At 60.0% G+C, this 15,628-nt stretch overlaps 1 protein-coding gene across 2 annotated transcripts; it reads left to right on the top strand.

Moving 5' to 3' along the window:
- The first annotated feature begins 302 nt into the window (after positions 1 to 302).
- On the top strand, positions 303 to 15,388 carry LOC146541980 (uncharacterized). Of its 2 annotated transcripts, XM_085215160.1 has the most exons (13): positions 303 to 457; positions 2,160 to 2,638; positions 2,741 to 3,233; positions 3,321 to 3,428; positions 5,161 to 5,279; positions 6,459 to 6,517; positions 7,213 to 7,352; positions 9,343 to 9,408; positions 11,969 to 12,131; positions 12,722 to 12,883; positions 13,819 to 13,925; positions 14,714 to 14,769; positions 15,272 to 15,388. In XM_085215160.1, exons 1-13 carry the CDS (start codon positions 403 to 405, stop codon positions 15,308 to 15,310), a joined length of 2,046 nt encoding a protein of 681 aa, XP_085071286.1. In that variant the 5' UTR covers positions 303 to 402; the 3' UTR covers positions 15,311 to 15,388. The 2 variants fall into 2 exon arrangements, with proteins under 2 accessions (XP_085071286.1, XP_085071285.1); XM_085215159.1 differs by having other exon boundaries at positions 2,160 to 3,233.
- The last annotated feature ends 240 nt before the right edge of the window (positions 15,389 to 15,628 follow it).

Here is a 15,628-nt window from a genome sequence, read left to right as displayed (position 1 = left end):
ACAACCCCATAAACCCCCCATAACCCCATAAACCCCCCATAACCCCTTAAAACCCCTCATAACCCCATAAAACCCCCACAACCCCATAAATCCCCCACGACCCCATAAATCCCCCATAAAACCCCCATAACCCCATAAAACCCCCACAACCCCATAAATCCCCCGCGACCCCATAAATCCCCATAAAACCCCCATAACCCCATAAAACCCCCACAACCCCATAAATCCCCCACGACCCCATAAATCCCCCATAAAACCCCCCTTTGCCCTCTGACCCCACAGCCGCTCCCCTTCCCGCCAATGGGGTTTGGATTTGGGATCGTTTCGGGTTCAGGTTTCCTCCCCTCCCCCTTTTATGGGGTCAAAGTTTCCCCCGCGCCCCGTCGCCATCCCATAATAGCAATGGGGCAGCGCCTGTGGGGCGCCCTGACCCTATTGATCCTCCTCGGCCCTACAGGTGGGATTTGGGGTCGGGGGGGATTTGGGGTCGGGGGCGGATTTGGGGTCAGGGGGGGTTATGGGGTTATTTGGGGGGGGGGGAATTGGGGAGGATTTGGGGTCTTTAGGGGCTCCTGTGACCCCATTAAACCCATTTGGGGTCTTTGGGGGACCCTGTGATCCTATAAACCCCATTTGGGGTCTTTGGGGGAATCTGTGATCCTATAAACCCCCTTTGGGGTCTTTGGGGTTCCTGTGATCCTATAAACCCCATTTGGGGCCTTTGGGGACCCTGTGATCCTATAAACCCCCTTTGGGGTCTTTGGGGGAATCTGTGATCCTATAAAACCCTTTTGGGGTCTTTGGGGTCCCTGTGATCCTATAAACCCCATTTGGGGTCTTTGGGGGAATCTGTGATCCTATAAACCCCATTTGGGGTCTTTGGGGACCCTGTGATCCTATAAACCCCATTTGGGGTCTTTGGGGGAACCTGTGATCCTATAAACCCCCTTTGGGGTCTTTGGGGGAATCTGTGATCCTATAAAACCCTTTTGGGGTCTTTGGGGTCCCTGTGATCCTATAAACCCATTTGGGGTCTTTGGGGGAATCTGTGATCCTATAAACCCCATTTGGGGTCTTTGGGGACCCTGTGATCCTATAAACCCCATTTGGGGTCTTTGGGGACCCTGTGATCCTATAAACCCCATTTGGGGTCTTTGGGGGAATCTGTGATCCTATAAACCCCATTTGGGGTCTTTGGGGCTCCTGTGATCCTATAAACCCCATTTGGGGTCTTTGGGATTCCTGTGATCCTATAAACCCCATTTGGGGTCTTTGGGGACCCTGTGATCCTATAAACCCCATTTGGGGTCTTTGGGGACCCTGTGATCCTATAAACCCCATTTGGGGTCTTTGGGGACCCTGTGATCCTATAAACCCCATTTGAGGTCTTTGGGATTCCTGTGATCCTATAAACCCCATTTGGGGTCTTTGGGGACCCTGTGATCCTATAAACCCCATTTGGGGTCTTTGGGGCTCCTGTGATCCTATAAACCCCATTTGGGGTCTTTGGGGGAACCTGCGATCCTATAAACCCCATTTGGGGTCTTTGGGGTTCCTGTGATCCTATAAACCCCATTTGGGGTTTCTGGGGCTCCCATGATCCTATAGACCCTATTTGGGGTCTTTGGGGTTCCTCCCGATCCCATAAACCTTATTTGGGATCTCTGGGATCTTCTATGATCCTATAGACCCTATTTGGGGTCTTTGGGGTCTCCTATGACCCTATAGCCTCAATTTGGGGTCTTTGGGGTTCCTCCCGACCCCATAAACCCCACTGGGGGTCTTCGGGGTCTCCTGTAACCCTATAGCCCCCATTTGGGGTCTTTGGGGTTAATCCTGACCCCATAAACCCCATTTGGGATCTCTGGGGTCTTCTATGATCCTATAAACCCTATTTGGGGTCTCCTGTGACCCTATAGATCCTATTTGGGATTTTTGGGGTCTCTTATGACCCTACAGCCCCCATTTAGGATCTTTGGGGTCTCCTATGACCCTACAACCCCTATTTGGGGTCTCCTATGACCCTACAACCCCTATTTGGGGTCTCCTATGACCCTATAGCCCCTATTCGGGTTCTTTGGGATTCCTCCCGACCCCATAAACCCCCACGGGGGTTTTTGGGGTCTTGGCTGCCGTTTATGGGATTTTTCCCCCTACAGCCGCTCCCGATCCGCGCGACCTCCCCCAGATTTGGGATCCTGACACCGACGACCCCATATCCGACGACCCCATATCCGACATCTCCACCCCATTATTTCTGTCCTCCCGCGGCTTCGCTCCACCCCACACCAGCGACGACGGCCCCATAAAGGCGACTTCCGACCCCATAAAAGGCGACTCTCCGTCACCCCATAAACCGGGGTCGTTCCCGACCCTAAAAGACGACGATGGGGACGAAGAGCTGAAGGTCGAATTCCTACCCGTGGATTTGGGGTCAAAAGGGAAGAAAAGGGGCAAAAGGAACCCCGGCCCTATTGGGGTCGACCCTATTGATCCTATTAGGGTCAAAGTTGGCCCCGTTGATCCTATTAGGGTCGGCCTTGGCCCCGCTGACCCTATAAGGGTCCAGGTTGACCCCACTGGTCCCAATGGGGCCAAGGCTGATCCGTTGGCCAACGTTGACCCCATAAGGGTTGGGGTTGACCCCATTGGGGTTGGGGTTGACGCCACTGACCCTATTAGGGTTGGGGTTGACCCCACTGACCCCATAAGGGTTGGAGTTGACCCCATTGGGATTGAGGTTGACCCCACTGACCCTATTAGGGCCAAGGCCGACCAGTTGGCCAACATTGACCCCATAAGGGTCGGGGTTGACCCCAATGACCCTATTAGGGTTGGGGTTGACCCCACTGACCCCATAAGGGTCGGGGTTGACCCCATTGACCCTATTAGGGTCGGGATTGACCCCACTGACCCCATTAGGGCCAAGGCCGACCCGTCGGCCAACGCTGACCCCGTAAAAGTCGGGGTCGACCCCACTGACCCTAATAGGATCGGGGTCGACCCCATTGACCCCATTGGGGTCAAGCCGTTGGCCAAGGTCTACCCCATTGTCACCGTGGCGCGTTTTGGGGTCGCGGAACTTTTGGGGGATCCCAATCTTTCGGGGGATCCCAATCTTTCGGGGGACATCAGCGGATCCGGGGACACCGATCTTCCCACCACCGTCATCACGACCCCAAAAACCCCAAACCCCACAACCACCCCAAATCCCAGCACCACCACAAAGCAAGGTGGGTTCCCTCTCCCCCGACCCTATAAAAAACCCCATTCTGGGGTTAGAGGGTCGCCATCCCGACCCTATTTCTCCCCCCCCCCAGGGTTGTGCCATAATGACGGGGTCTACATTAATGGGGTTTGTCACTGCACCCCATTATTTTATGGGGTCGAGTGTCAGTTCGCCAAGGAGAGCGTGGAGGTCACCGCCGGTATGGGGTCGGCCCTATAAGGTTATAGGGTGGGGATATGGGGTCGGGTTTGGGGTTGCCATGGGGTATGGGGTCGGCCCTATAAACTTATAGGGTGGGGATATGGGGTCGGGTTTGGGGTTGCCATGGGGTATGGGGTCGGCCCTATAAACTTATAGGGTGGGGATATGGGGTCGGGTTTGGGGTTGCCATGAGGTATGGGGTCGGCCCTATAAGGTTATAGGGTGGGGATATGGGGTCGGGTTTGGGGTTGCCATGGGGTATGGGGTCGGCCCTATAAGGTTATAGGGTGGGGATATGGGGTCGGGTTTGGGGTTGCCATGGGGTATGGGGTCGGCCCTATAAGGTTATAGGGTGGGAATTGGGGTCTGGGGGGGAGAAGTGTGGGGTTCTCACATGGGGTCTGGGGTCCCTATAGGGATGGATATGGGATCGGGGTCCCTATAGGGGCAGATATGGGTCTGGGGTCCCTATGGGACGGATATGGGGTCAGGGTCCCTATAGGGGCAGATATGGGGTCGGGGTCCCTATAGGGGCAGATATGGGGTCTGGGGTCCCTATAGGGCCTATAGGGGAGGATATGGGGTTGGGGTCCCTATAGGGGCGGATATGGGGTCTGGGGTCCCTATGGGGGCGGATATGGGGTCGGGGTCCCTATAGGGGCGGATATGGGGTCTGGGGTCCCTATGGGGACTGATATGGGGTCAGGGTCCCTATGGGGACGGATATGGGGTCGGGGTCCCTATAGGGGCAGATATGGGGTCTGGGGTCCCTATAGGGACGGATATGGGGTCGGGGTCCCTATAGGGGCAGATATGGGGTCGGGGTCCCTATGGGGGCGGATATGGGGTCGGGGTCCCTATAGGGGCAGATATGGGGTCGGGGTCCCTATAGGGACGGATATGGGGTCTGGGGTCCCTATAGGGGCGGATATGGGGTCGGGGTCCCTATAGGGGCAGATATGGGGTCTGGGGTCCCTATAGGGGCGGATATGGGGTCGGGGTCCCTATAGGGGCAGATATGGGGTCGGGGTCCCTATAGGGGCGGATATGGGGTCTGGGGTCCCTATGGGGACGGATCTGGGGTCTGGGGTCCCTATAGGGGCAGATATGGGGTCGGGGTCCCTATAGGGGCGGATATGGGGTCTGGGGTCCCTATAGGGGCAGATATGGGGTCGGGGTCCCTATAGGGGCGGATATGGGGTCGGGGTCCCTATAGGGGCGGATATGGGGTCGGGGTCCCTATGGGGGCGGATATGGGGTCGGGGTGCCTATAGGGATGGATCTGGGGTCTGGGGTCCCTATGGGGGCGGATATGGGGTCGGGGTCCCTATAGGGGCAGATATGGGGTCGGGGTGCCTATAGGGATGGATCTGGGGTCTGGGGTCCCTATAGGGGCGGATATGGGGTCGGGGTCCCTATAGGGGCAGATATGGGGTCGGGGTCCCTATAGGGGCGGATATGGGGTCGGGGTCCCTATGGGGGCAGATATGGGGTCGGGGTCCCTATAGGGGCGGATATGGGGTCGGGGTCCCTATAGGGGCAGATATGGGGTCGGGGTCCCTATAGGGACGGATATGGGGTCTGGGGTCCCTATGGGGGCGGATATGGGGTCGGGGTCCCTATAGGGGCGGATATGGGGTCTGGGGTCCCTATGGGGACGGATATGGGGTCGGGGTCCCTATAGGGGCGGATATGGGGTCGGGGTCCACTTGGGGGTCTCCACCCCACAGCCACGACTTCGGCCACGGTGACGATGAGCGCCAAGGTTCTCAACAGGGCCTTCAGCCCCGCGCTGCAAAACCCCAAAAGCCCCGAATTCGCCCAATTCCGCCTGGAGTTCGTCGAGAGGGTAATGGGGCCGGGCTGTGGGGCCGCCCCATAGCGGGATCGGGGGTTGTGGGGTCTGTAGGGTCGCCCCATAGCGGGGTCGGGGGTTGTGGGGTCTTGTAGGGTCGCCCTATAGCGGGGTCGGGGGTTGTGGGGTCTTGTAGGGTCCCCCCATAGCGGGGTCGGGGGTTGTGGGGTCTTGTAGGGTCGCCCCATAGCGGGGTCGGGGGTTGTGGGGTCTTGTAGGGTCGCCCTATAGCGGGGTCGGGGGTTGTGGGGTCTTGTAGGGTCACCCCATAGCGGGGTGGGGGGTTGTGGGGTCTTGTAGGGTCACCCCATAGCGAGGTGGGGGGTTGTGGGGCCGCCCCATAGCGTGGTGGGGTCTATGGGGTCTGTAGGGCCACCCCATAGCGGGTTGAGGGGCTGTAGGGTCGCCCCATAGCGGGGTCGGGGGTTGTGGGGTCTGTAGGGTCACCCCATAGCGTGGTGGGGTCTATGGGGTCTGTAGGGCCGCCCCATAGCGGGTTGAGGGGCTGTAGGGTCACCCCATAGTGGGGTGGGGGCTGGAGGGTCGCCCCATAGCGGGGTGGGGGGCTGTGGGGTCTGTAGGGTCGCCCCATAGCGAGGTGGGGGGTTGTGGGGCCACCCCATAGCGGGGTGAGGGGCTGTAGGGTCGCCCCATAGCGGGGTTGGGGGCTGTGGGGTTGCCCCATAGTGGGATGGGGAGCTGTGGGGTCGAGGCTGTGGGGCCGCCTCATAGCGGGGTGGGGGTTGTGGGGTCGCCCCATAGCGGGGTGGGGTCTATGGGGTCTGTAGGGCTGCCCCATAGCGGGGTGGGGTCTATGGTGTCTGTAGGGTCGCCCCATAGCGGGGTGCGGGTTGTGGGGCCGCCCCATAGCGGGGTGGGGTCTATGGGGTCTGTAGGGCCGCCCCATAGCGGGGTGGGGTCTATGGGGTCTGTAGGGTCGCCCCATAGCGGGGTGCGGGTTGTGGGGCCGCCCCATAGCGGGGTGGGGTCTATGGGGTCTGTAGGGCCGCCCCATAGCGGGGTGCGGGTTGTGGGGCCGCCCCATAGCGGGGTGGGGTCTATGGGGTCTGTAGGGCCGCCCCATAGCGGGGTGGGGTCTATGGGGTCTGTAGGGCCGCCCCATAGCGGGGTGCGGGTTGTGGGGCCGCCCCACTGAGCCGCTCTGTGCCGCAGATGGCGGAGCTGTACGGAAACCTGCAGGGATACGAAGGAGTGGAGATCCGGGAGCTGAGGTGGTTTGGGGTCGGGGGTCCTTATGGGGTCCTTATGGGGTCCTTATGGGGTCGGGGGTCCTTATGAGGTCCTTATGGGGTCGGGGGTCCGGTCCTATATGGGGTCCTGTATGGGGTCCTGTATGGGGTCGGGGATCCGGTCCTATATGGGGTCCTGTATGGGGTCCTATATGGGGTCCTGTAAGGGGTCCTGTATGGGGTCGGGGGTCCGGTCCTATATGGGATCCTGTATGGAGTCCTTATGGGGTCCTGTAAGGGGTCCTGTATGGGGTAGGGGGTCCGGGCCTTATGGGGTCCCTATGGGGTCCTTATGGGGTCCTGTATGGGGTCCTGTAAGGGGTCCTGTAAGGGGTCCTGTATGGGGTCGGGAGTCTGGTCCTATATGGGATCCTGTATGGGGTCCTGTATGGGGTCCTGCATGGGGTCCTGTACGGGGTCGGGGGATGTGATCCTATATGGGGTCCTGTATGGGGTCGGGGGTCCGATATGGGGTCTGTGGGGCTTGGGGGATCCGATATGGGATCCACCCCATAGCCGCCCCATAGCTGCCCCCACCCCATAACCATCCCACAACCACCCCCACCCCATAACCTCCCCCACCCCATAGTCACCCCATAGCCGCCCCACAACCGCCCCATAACCACCCCATAACCGCCCTCTCTCCCCTCCCCCCCCCCCGCCTTCTCGGACCATAGAGAGGGCAGCATCGTGGTGACCTACGAAGTCCTCCTTCGGGTCGGGGCGACGATTGGCGCCACCGCCGTCGTGGAGGACCTCGTGGAGGACCTCGTGGAAGCCACCGCCGCCAATTGCACTTCGTGCAGCAACGTCACGTGTGAGTGTGTGTGGGGGGGGAATCACGTGACGGGGGGAGCGGGCGGTGGGAGTCACGTGACTGGGGAGGAGGCGGGGTCACGTGAGTGGGGGGGCGGCCCCATACAGTGTCCCTATTTGGGGTCCTACAAACGCTTATGGGGTTTTGGGGGATCCTATATGGGATTTGGGGTCCCCCCAGCATCGCTTTGGGGTCGGCCCCCCATTTCCCCTATAACCGCCCCCATTTCCCCTATAACCGCCCCCCATTTCCCCTATAACCGCCCCCCTTTCCCCTATAACCGCCCCATTTCCCCTATAACCGCCCCATTTCCCCTATAACCGCCCCCATTTCCCCTATAACCGCCCCCATTTCCCCTATAACCGCCCCCCTTTCCCCTATAACCGCCCCCGTTTCCCCTATAACCGCCCCCATTTCCCCTATAACCGCCCTCCAACCCCCATTTCCCTATAACCGCCCCCATTTCCCTATAACCGCCCCCATTTCCCCTATAACCACCCCCATTTCCCTTATAACCGCCCCCATTTCCCCTATAACCGCCCCCTTTTCCCCTATAACCGCCCCCCTTTCCCCTATAACCGCCCCCGTTTCCCCTATAACCGCCCCCATTTCCCCTATAACCGCCCCAGTTTCCCCTATAACCGCCCCCATTTCCCCTATAACCACCCCCCGTTTCCCCTATAACCGCCCCCCATTTCCCCTATAACCGCCCCCATTTCCCCTATAACCGCCCCCCATTTCCCCTATAACCGCCCCCCATTTCCCCTATAACCGCCCCCATTTCCCCTATAACCGCCCCCATTTCCCCTATAACCGCCCCCCATTTCCCCTATAACCACCCCGTTTCCCCTATAACCGCCCCCATTTCCCCTATAACCGCCCCCCATTTCCCCTATAACCGCCCCCGTTTCCCCTATAACCACCCCCATTTCCCTATAACCACCCCCCTTTCCCCTATAACCACCCCCGTTTCCCCTATAACCGCCCCCATTTCCCCTATAACCGCCCCCGTTTCCCCTATAACCGCCCCCGTTTCCCCTATAACCACCCCCATTTCCCCTATAACCGCCCCCATTTCCCCTATAACCACCCCCATTTCACCTATAACCGCCCCCGTTTCCCCTATAACCGCCCCCCGTTTCCCCTATAACCACCCCCATTTCCCTATAACCACCCCCTTTCCCCTATAACCACCCCCCTTTCCCCTATAACCGCCCCCGTTTCCCCTATAACCACCCCTTTCCCTATAACCGCCCCCGTTTCCCTATAACACCCCGTTTCCCCTATAACCGCCCCCGTTTCCCCTATAACCACCCCCTTTCCCCTATAAACCCACACCCCTATAACCACCCCTTCATAACCACCCCCGTTTCCCCTATAACCGCCCCCGTTTCCCCTATAACCGCCCCCGTTTCCCCTATAACCGCCCCCCGTTTCCCCTATAACCACCCCCATTTCCCCTATAACCACCCCCATTTCCCCTATAACCACCCCCCTTTCCCCTATAACCGCCCCCGTTTCCCCTATAACCACCCCCATTTCCCCTATAACCGCCCCCGTTTCCCCTATAACCGCCCCCGTTTCCCCTATAACCACCCCATTTCCCCTATAACCACCCCCATTTCCCCTATAACCACCCCCCTTTCCCCTATAACCGCCCCCGTTTCCCCTATAACCACCCCCATTTCCCCTATAACCGCCCCCGTTTCCCCTATAACCGCCCCCATTTCCCCTATAACCGCCCCCATTTCCCCTATAACCACCCCCCTTTCCCCTATAACCACCCCCCTTTCCCCTATAACCGCCCCCGTTTCCCCTATAACCACCCCCATTTCCCTATAACCGCCCCCGTTTCCCCTATAACCGCCCCCGTTTCCCCTATAACCACCCCCATTTCCCCTATAACCACCCCCCTTTCCCCTATAACCGCCCCCGTTTCCCCTATAACCGCCCCATTTCCCCTATAACCGCCCCCATTGTGACCCCACAGGTGAGCTGTGCTTCAGTGCCTCCCACACCGCCGCCACCAACTACAGCATCCAGCCCCTGGATCAGGGTACGGCCCCATAAGTGACCCCAAAAGTGGCCCCATAAGTGACCCCATAAGTGACCCCATAAGTGACCCCATAAGTGACCCCAAAAGTGACCCCATAAGTGGCCCCATAAGTGACCCCATAAGTGACCCCATAAGTGGCCCCATAAGTGACCCCATAAGTGACCCCATAAGTGGCCCCATAAGTGACCCCATAAGTGGCCCCATAGCTGACCCCATAAGTGACCACATAGCTGGCCCCATAAGTGACCCCACAGCTGGCCCCACAGCTGACCCCATAAGTGACCCCACAGCTGACCCCATAGGTGACCCCGTAACTGACCCCATAGCTGACCCTATAAGTGGCCCCATAAGTGACCCCACAGCTGGCCCCATAGCTGACCCCATAGCTGACCCCAAGAGTGACCCCACAGCTGGCCCTATAAGTGGCCCCATAAGTGACCCCATAGCTGGTCCCATAAGTGACCCCATAACTGGCCCCACAACTGACCCTATAACTGACTCCGTAGCTGACCCCACAGCTGACCCCACAACTGGCCCCACAACTGATCCCATAGCTGACCCCGTAGCTGGCCCCATGACCCCATACCCCATGACCCCATAGCGACCCCATAACCCCATGACCCCATAACAACCCTATAAGCACCCCATTCCCATAATCCCATAACCACCCCATAACGCCCCCATAACCCCATAACGACCCCATAACACCCCCATATCCCATAATCGCATAACCACCCCATAACGCCCCCATAACCGCATAACGCCCCCATAACGCCCCATAACCCCATAACGCCCCCATATCCCATAACCCCATAATGCCCCCATAACACCCCCATATCCCATACCCCCCATAACCCATAACCCCATAACCCCATAACGCCTCCATATCCCATAACCCCATAACGCCCCCATATCCCATAACCCCATAACGCCCCCATAACGCCCCCATATCCCATAACCCCATAACGCCCCCATATCCCATAACCCCATAACCCCATTACGACCCCATAACGCCCCATAACCCCATAACGCCCCCATATCCCATAACCCCATAACGCCCCCATAACCCCATAACGCCCCCATATCCCATAACCCCATAACGCCCCCATAACCCCATAACGCCCCCATATCCCATAACCCCATAACGCCCCCATACCCCATAACCCATAACGCCCCCATAACGCCCCCATATCCCATAACCCCATAACGCCCCCATACCCCATAACCCCATAACGCCCCCATATCCCATAACCCCATAACGCCCCCATAACGCCCCCATATCCATAACCCCATAACGCCCCCATAACGCCCCCATACCCCATAACCCCATAACGCCCCCATAACCCATAACGCCCCCATATCCCATAACCCCATAACGCCCCCATAACGCCCCCATATCCCATAACCCCATAACGCCCCCATAACGCCCCCATAACCCCATAACGCCCCCATATCCCATAACCCCATATCCCATAACGCCCCCATAACCCCATAACGCCCCCATATCCCATAACCCCATAACGCCCCCATAACGCCCCCATATCCCATAACCCCATAACGCCCCATAACGCCCCCATATCCCATAACCCCATAACGCCCCCATATCCCATAACCCCATAACGCCCCCATAACCCCATAATGCCCCCATATCCCATAACCCCATAACGCCCCCATAACCCCATAACGCCCCATATCCCATAACCCCATAACGCCCCCATAACGCCCCCATATCCCATAACCCCATATCCCATAACCCCATAACGCCCCCATATCCCATAACCCCATAACCCCATAACGCCCCCATAACCCCATAACGCCCCCATATCCCATAACCCCATAACGCCCCCATACCCCATAACCCCATAACGCCCCCATATCCCATAACCCCATAACGCCCCCATATCCCATAACCCCATAACGCCCCCATAACGCCCCCATATCCCATAACGCCCCCATATCCCATAACCCCATATCCCATAACGCCCCCATAACCCCATAACGCCCCCATATCCCATAACCCCATAACGCCCCCATATCCCATAACCCCATAACGCCCCCATAACGCCCCCATAACCCCATAACGCCCCCATATCCCATAACCCCATAACGCCCCCATACCCCATAACCCCATAACGCCCCCATATCCCATAACCCCATAACGCCCCCATAACGCCCCCATAACCCCATAACGCCCCCATATCCCATAACCCCATAACGCCCCCATAACGCCCCCATATCCCATAACCCCATAACGCCCCCATAACGCCCCCATATCCCATAACCCCATAACGCCCCCATAACGCCCCCATATCCCATAACCCCATAACGCCCCCATAACGCCCCCATAACCCCATAACGCCCCCATATCCCATAACCCCATATCCCATAACGCCCCCATAACCCCATAACGCCCCCATATCCCATAACCCCATAACGCCCCCATAACGCCCCCATATCCCATAACCCCATAACGCCCCCATACCCCATAACCCCATAACGCCCCCATATCCCATAACCCCATAACGCCCCCATATCCCATAACCCCACGCGCCCCCCCCAGCGCTGTGCCAGCAGTTCGTCCCGCCGTCTCTCATTGGCTACTACAGCCCCGTCCTCTCGACCAATGGCGTTCTTTGCGTCAGCCGTTGCCACCCGCTGTCCGCCGAACCCTTCCCTTGCCTGCACGGAGCATGCGCAGTGAGCGGCGACGGGCCGCAGTGCGAGTGAGGCCTTAAAGGGGCAGCGACCCTAAATGGGGTCTGCGGGGTGGTTGTGGTTATGGGGTCTCTGTGGGGTTTTCATGTCTATGGGGTCTCTATGGGGTGTCTATGGGGTGACCATGGTTATGGGGTGTCTATGGGGTCTCTATGGGGTGTCTATGAGGTTTCCATGGTTATGGGGTCTCTATGGGGTCTCTATGGGGTGTCTATGAGGTTTCCATGGTTATGGGGTCTCTATGGGGTCTCTATGGGGTGTCTATGAGGTTTCCATGTTTATGGGGTCTCTATGGGGTTTCCATGTTTATGGGGTCTCTATGGGGTCTCTATAGAGTCTCCATGGTTATGGGGTCTCTATGGGGTTTCCATGTTTCTGGGGTCTCTATGGGGTCTCTATGGGGTCTGTAGGGCTGTGGGGTCTCTATGGGGTCCCTATGGAGTCTCTATGGGGTCTCTACAGCTGTGGGGTCCCTAGGGGGTCTCTATGGGGTCCCTGTGGGATCTCAATGGTGTCCCTATGGGGTCCCTATGGGGTCCCTATGGGGTCTCTATGGGGTCCCTATGGGGTCTCCACGGTTCCCCCGCCCGTCCCACAGCTGCAGTGACACCGCAGCCTTTTGGTACCTGGACTCGTCGTGCAGCTCCAGGCTGAGCAAAGTGGGGCTGGCTGTCGGGCTCCCCCTGGCGGCCCTTTGCGTCGGTGCGGCGGGCTGCGGAGCGGCGCTGCTGAAAGCCAGGAGGCAGCGCAGGGCGGACAGGTTATGGGGCGGGGGGCTTATGGGGCGGAGGTCCTCAATGGGGCGGGGGGCTTATGGGGCGGAGGTCCTCAATGGGGCGGGGGGCTTATGGGGCGGAAGTCCTCAATGGGGTGGGGGGCTTATGGGGCGGAGGTCCTCAATGGGGCGGGGGGCTTATGGGGCGGAGGTCCTCAATGGGGCGGGGGGCTTATGGGGCGGAGGTCTTCAATGGGGTGGGGGGCTTATGGGGCGGGGGGCTTATGGGGCGGGGGCCTTGTGGGACGAGGGGCTTATGGGCGAGGGGCTTATGGGATGGGGGGCTTATGGGGCGGGGGTCTTATGGGGCGGAGGCTTATGGGGCCGGGGCCTTATGGGTGGGGGGCTTATGAGGCGGGGGACTTAAGGGGCGGGGGTCTTATGGGGCAGAGTGGTTTGAGGCGGGGGGCTTATGGGGTGGGGGTCCTCAATGGAGTGGGGGTCTCTATGGGGTGGGGCTCCCTATGGGGGTCCCTGTAGGGTGGGGATCCTCAATGGGGCGGGGGTCCTCAGTGGGGGTCCCTATGGGGTGGGGGTCCCTATGGGGTGGTGGTCCTGAATGGGGTGAGGGTCCTGAATGGGGGTCCGTATGGGAGTCCCTATGGGGTGGGGGTCCCAATGGGGTGGGATTCCCTATGGGGTGGGGGTCCTTATGGGGTTCCTATAGGATGGGGGTCCTGAATGGGGCGGGGGTCCCTATGGGGTGGGGGTCCTCAGTGGGGGTCCCTATGGGGTGGGGGTCCTTATGGGGTCCCTGTAGGGCGGGGGTCCTGAATGGGGCGGGGGTCCCTATGGGGTGGGGGTCCCTATGGGGTCCCTGTAGGATGGGGGTCCTGAATGGGGCGGGGGTCCCTATGGGGTGGGGGTCCCTATGGGGGTCCTTATGGGGCGGGGGTCCTGAATGGGGCGGGGGTCTGCAGGGCGAAGCTGCTGTCCCGGGCTGCGCTGTACGGCAGCAACGAGGAGGAGATTTGGGGGGGGGGCAGCGCCGGATTCGCAGCCACCAACCGAGCGGCAGCGTGGGGAGGTGAGGGGGGGGGGGGGTCGAAAATTACGGGGGGGGGGGGCGAGAATTGGGGGAGGGGTCCGGGGGAGTGGTCGAAAATTGGGGGGGGGCCGGGGGTGGGTCGAAAATGGGGGGGGGTGGAAAATCGGGGGGGTGAGAGGGGGAGGAGGGGGGGGTCTAAAATTGGGGGGGGTCGAAAATGGGGGGGGGTCGAGGGGGGGTCGAGGGGGAGGTGGGGGTGGGGGGGTTCGAAAATGAGGGGGTCGGGGGGATCTGGGGGGTCTGGGGGTGTCGAAAATTTGGGGGGGGTCGGGGGGATGGGGGTGGGGGGGGTCGAGGGGGAGGGGGAGGGGGAGAGGGGCTCAAAAATGGGGGGGTCGAAAATGGGGGCGAGTGGAAAATGTGGGGGGTCAGAGGGGGGCGAGGGGGAGCTGGGGGGGGGTCGTAAATTGGGGGGGGGGGAGAAGGGGGAATTGGGGTTGGGGACCCCAATAATGGGGGCGTTGGAGACCCCAAAAATGGGGGCAGGGATTGGGGACCCCAAAAATGGGGGCGTTGGGGGTTGGGGACCCCAAAAATGGGGGCAGGGATTGGGGGACCCCAATAATGGGGGCGTTGGGGGTTGGGGACCCCAAAAGTGGGGAGATTGGGGTGGGGGGATCCTAAAAATGGGGCGCTGGGGGTTGAAGACCCCAAAAATGAGGGCAGGGATTGGGGACCCCAAAAGTGGGGGCGTTGGGGGATGGGGACCCCAAAAATGGGGGCGCGCAGTGATGCCCCACCCCCCTTTTTTGTCCCCCCCCCCGCAGAGCTGGAGGAACAGAACCCGAATTACATCAGTCTGCAGAATGTGGGCAGCGGGCAGGTGGGGGGGGCAGGAAATTTGGGGGGGGGCAGGAAATGGGGGGGGGCAAAAGGGGGGGACAGAAAATGAGGTGGGGGGGCAGAAAATGGGGGGGGCAGAAAATGGGGGGGGCAAAAGGGGGGGACAGCAATGGGGGGGTATAAAAGGGGGGGACATAAAATAAGGGGGGGGGCAGCAATGGGGGGGAAATGTGGGGTGACCTCAATGGGGGGGGGACAAAAAAGGGGGGGGGGATATAAAAGGGGGGGCAGCAATGGGGGGGCAAAAAGAGGGGGGGGGGACAGCAATGGGGGGGTATAAAAGGGGGGGGACAAAACGGGGGGGGACAAAAAGGGGGGGGACATTAAAGGGGGGGGTCATAAAATAAGGGGGGGGCAGCAATGGGGGGGGAAATGTGGGGTGACCTCAATGGGGGGGGCAAAAAGGGGGGGGGATATAAAGGGGGGGCAGCAATGGGGGGGACGTCGCTATGGGGTGACCCCCCCCCCCCCGTTGTCCCCAGGTCCGCATCCAACGGCCACAAATCTGCGCCCCCCCCTGAAGGGTGACGGCGGGGGGTCGCTGCCCCCAAATCCCCCCCAAGTGACCCCAAAAAGGAATAAACGTTCCCACAATGCAACGCTGCGAGTGTGAATGGGGGGGGGAGCATAAGTGGGGTCACGTGGAGCAGGGATTGGGGAGGGTCACGTGGTGGGGTCACGTGGTGGGGTCACGTGAGGAGCGTCGGACGGGGAGCTATGAGGGTCACGTGGGGGTCACGTGGGGGGTCACGTAGGTCATGTGGGGGCTATGAGGGTCGTGTGTGGGGTCACGTGGGAGGTCATGAAGGGCTCCGAGGGTCACATGGTGGGGTCACGTG

The sequence above is a fragment of the Meleagris gallopavo genome, unplaced genomic scaffold, assembly GCF_905368555.1.
Source record: "Meleagris gallopavo unplaced genomic scaffold, MGAL_WU_HG_1.1 scaffold_7, whole genome shotgun sequence".
Classification (NCBI taxonomy): Eukaryota; Metazoa; Chordata; class Aves; order Galliformes; family Phasianidae; genus Meleagris; species Meleagris gallopavo.
Note: the sequence above shows the minus strand (reverse complement) of the source record. Positions and strands in the feature narration are given on the sequence as shown.

Excerpts from the sequence above, each read along its gene's own strand:
- LOC146541980 (XM_085215159.1), top strand. The coding sequence starts at position 403 with ATGGGGCAGCGCCTGTGGGGCGCCCTGACCCTATTGATCCTCCTCGGC. Across the intron at positions 3,429-5,160 it reads GAGCGTGGAGGTCACCGCCG|CCACGACTTCGGCCACGGTG; the intron begins GTATGGGGTCGG and ends TCCACCCCACAG. Across the intron at positions 14,770-15,271 it reads AGAATGTGGGCAGCGGGCAG|GTCCGCATCCAACGGCCACA; the intron begins GTGGGGGGGGCA and ends CGTTGTCCCCAG.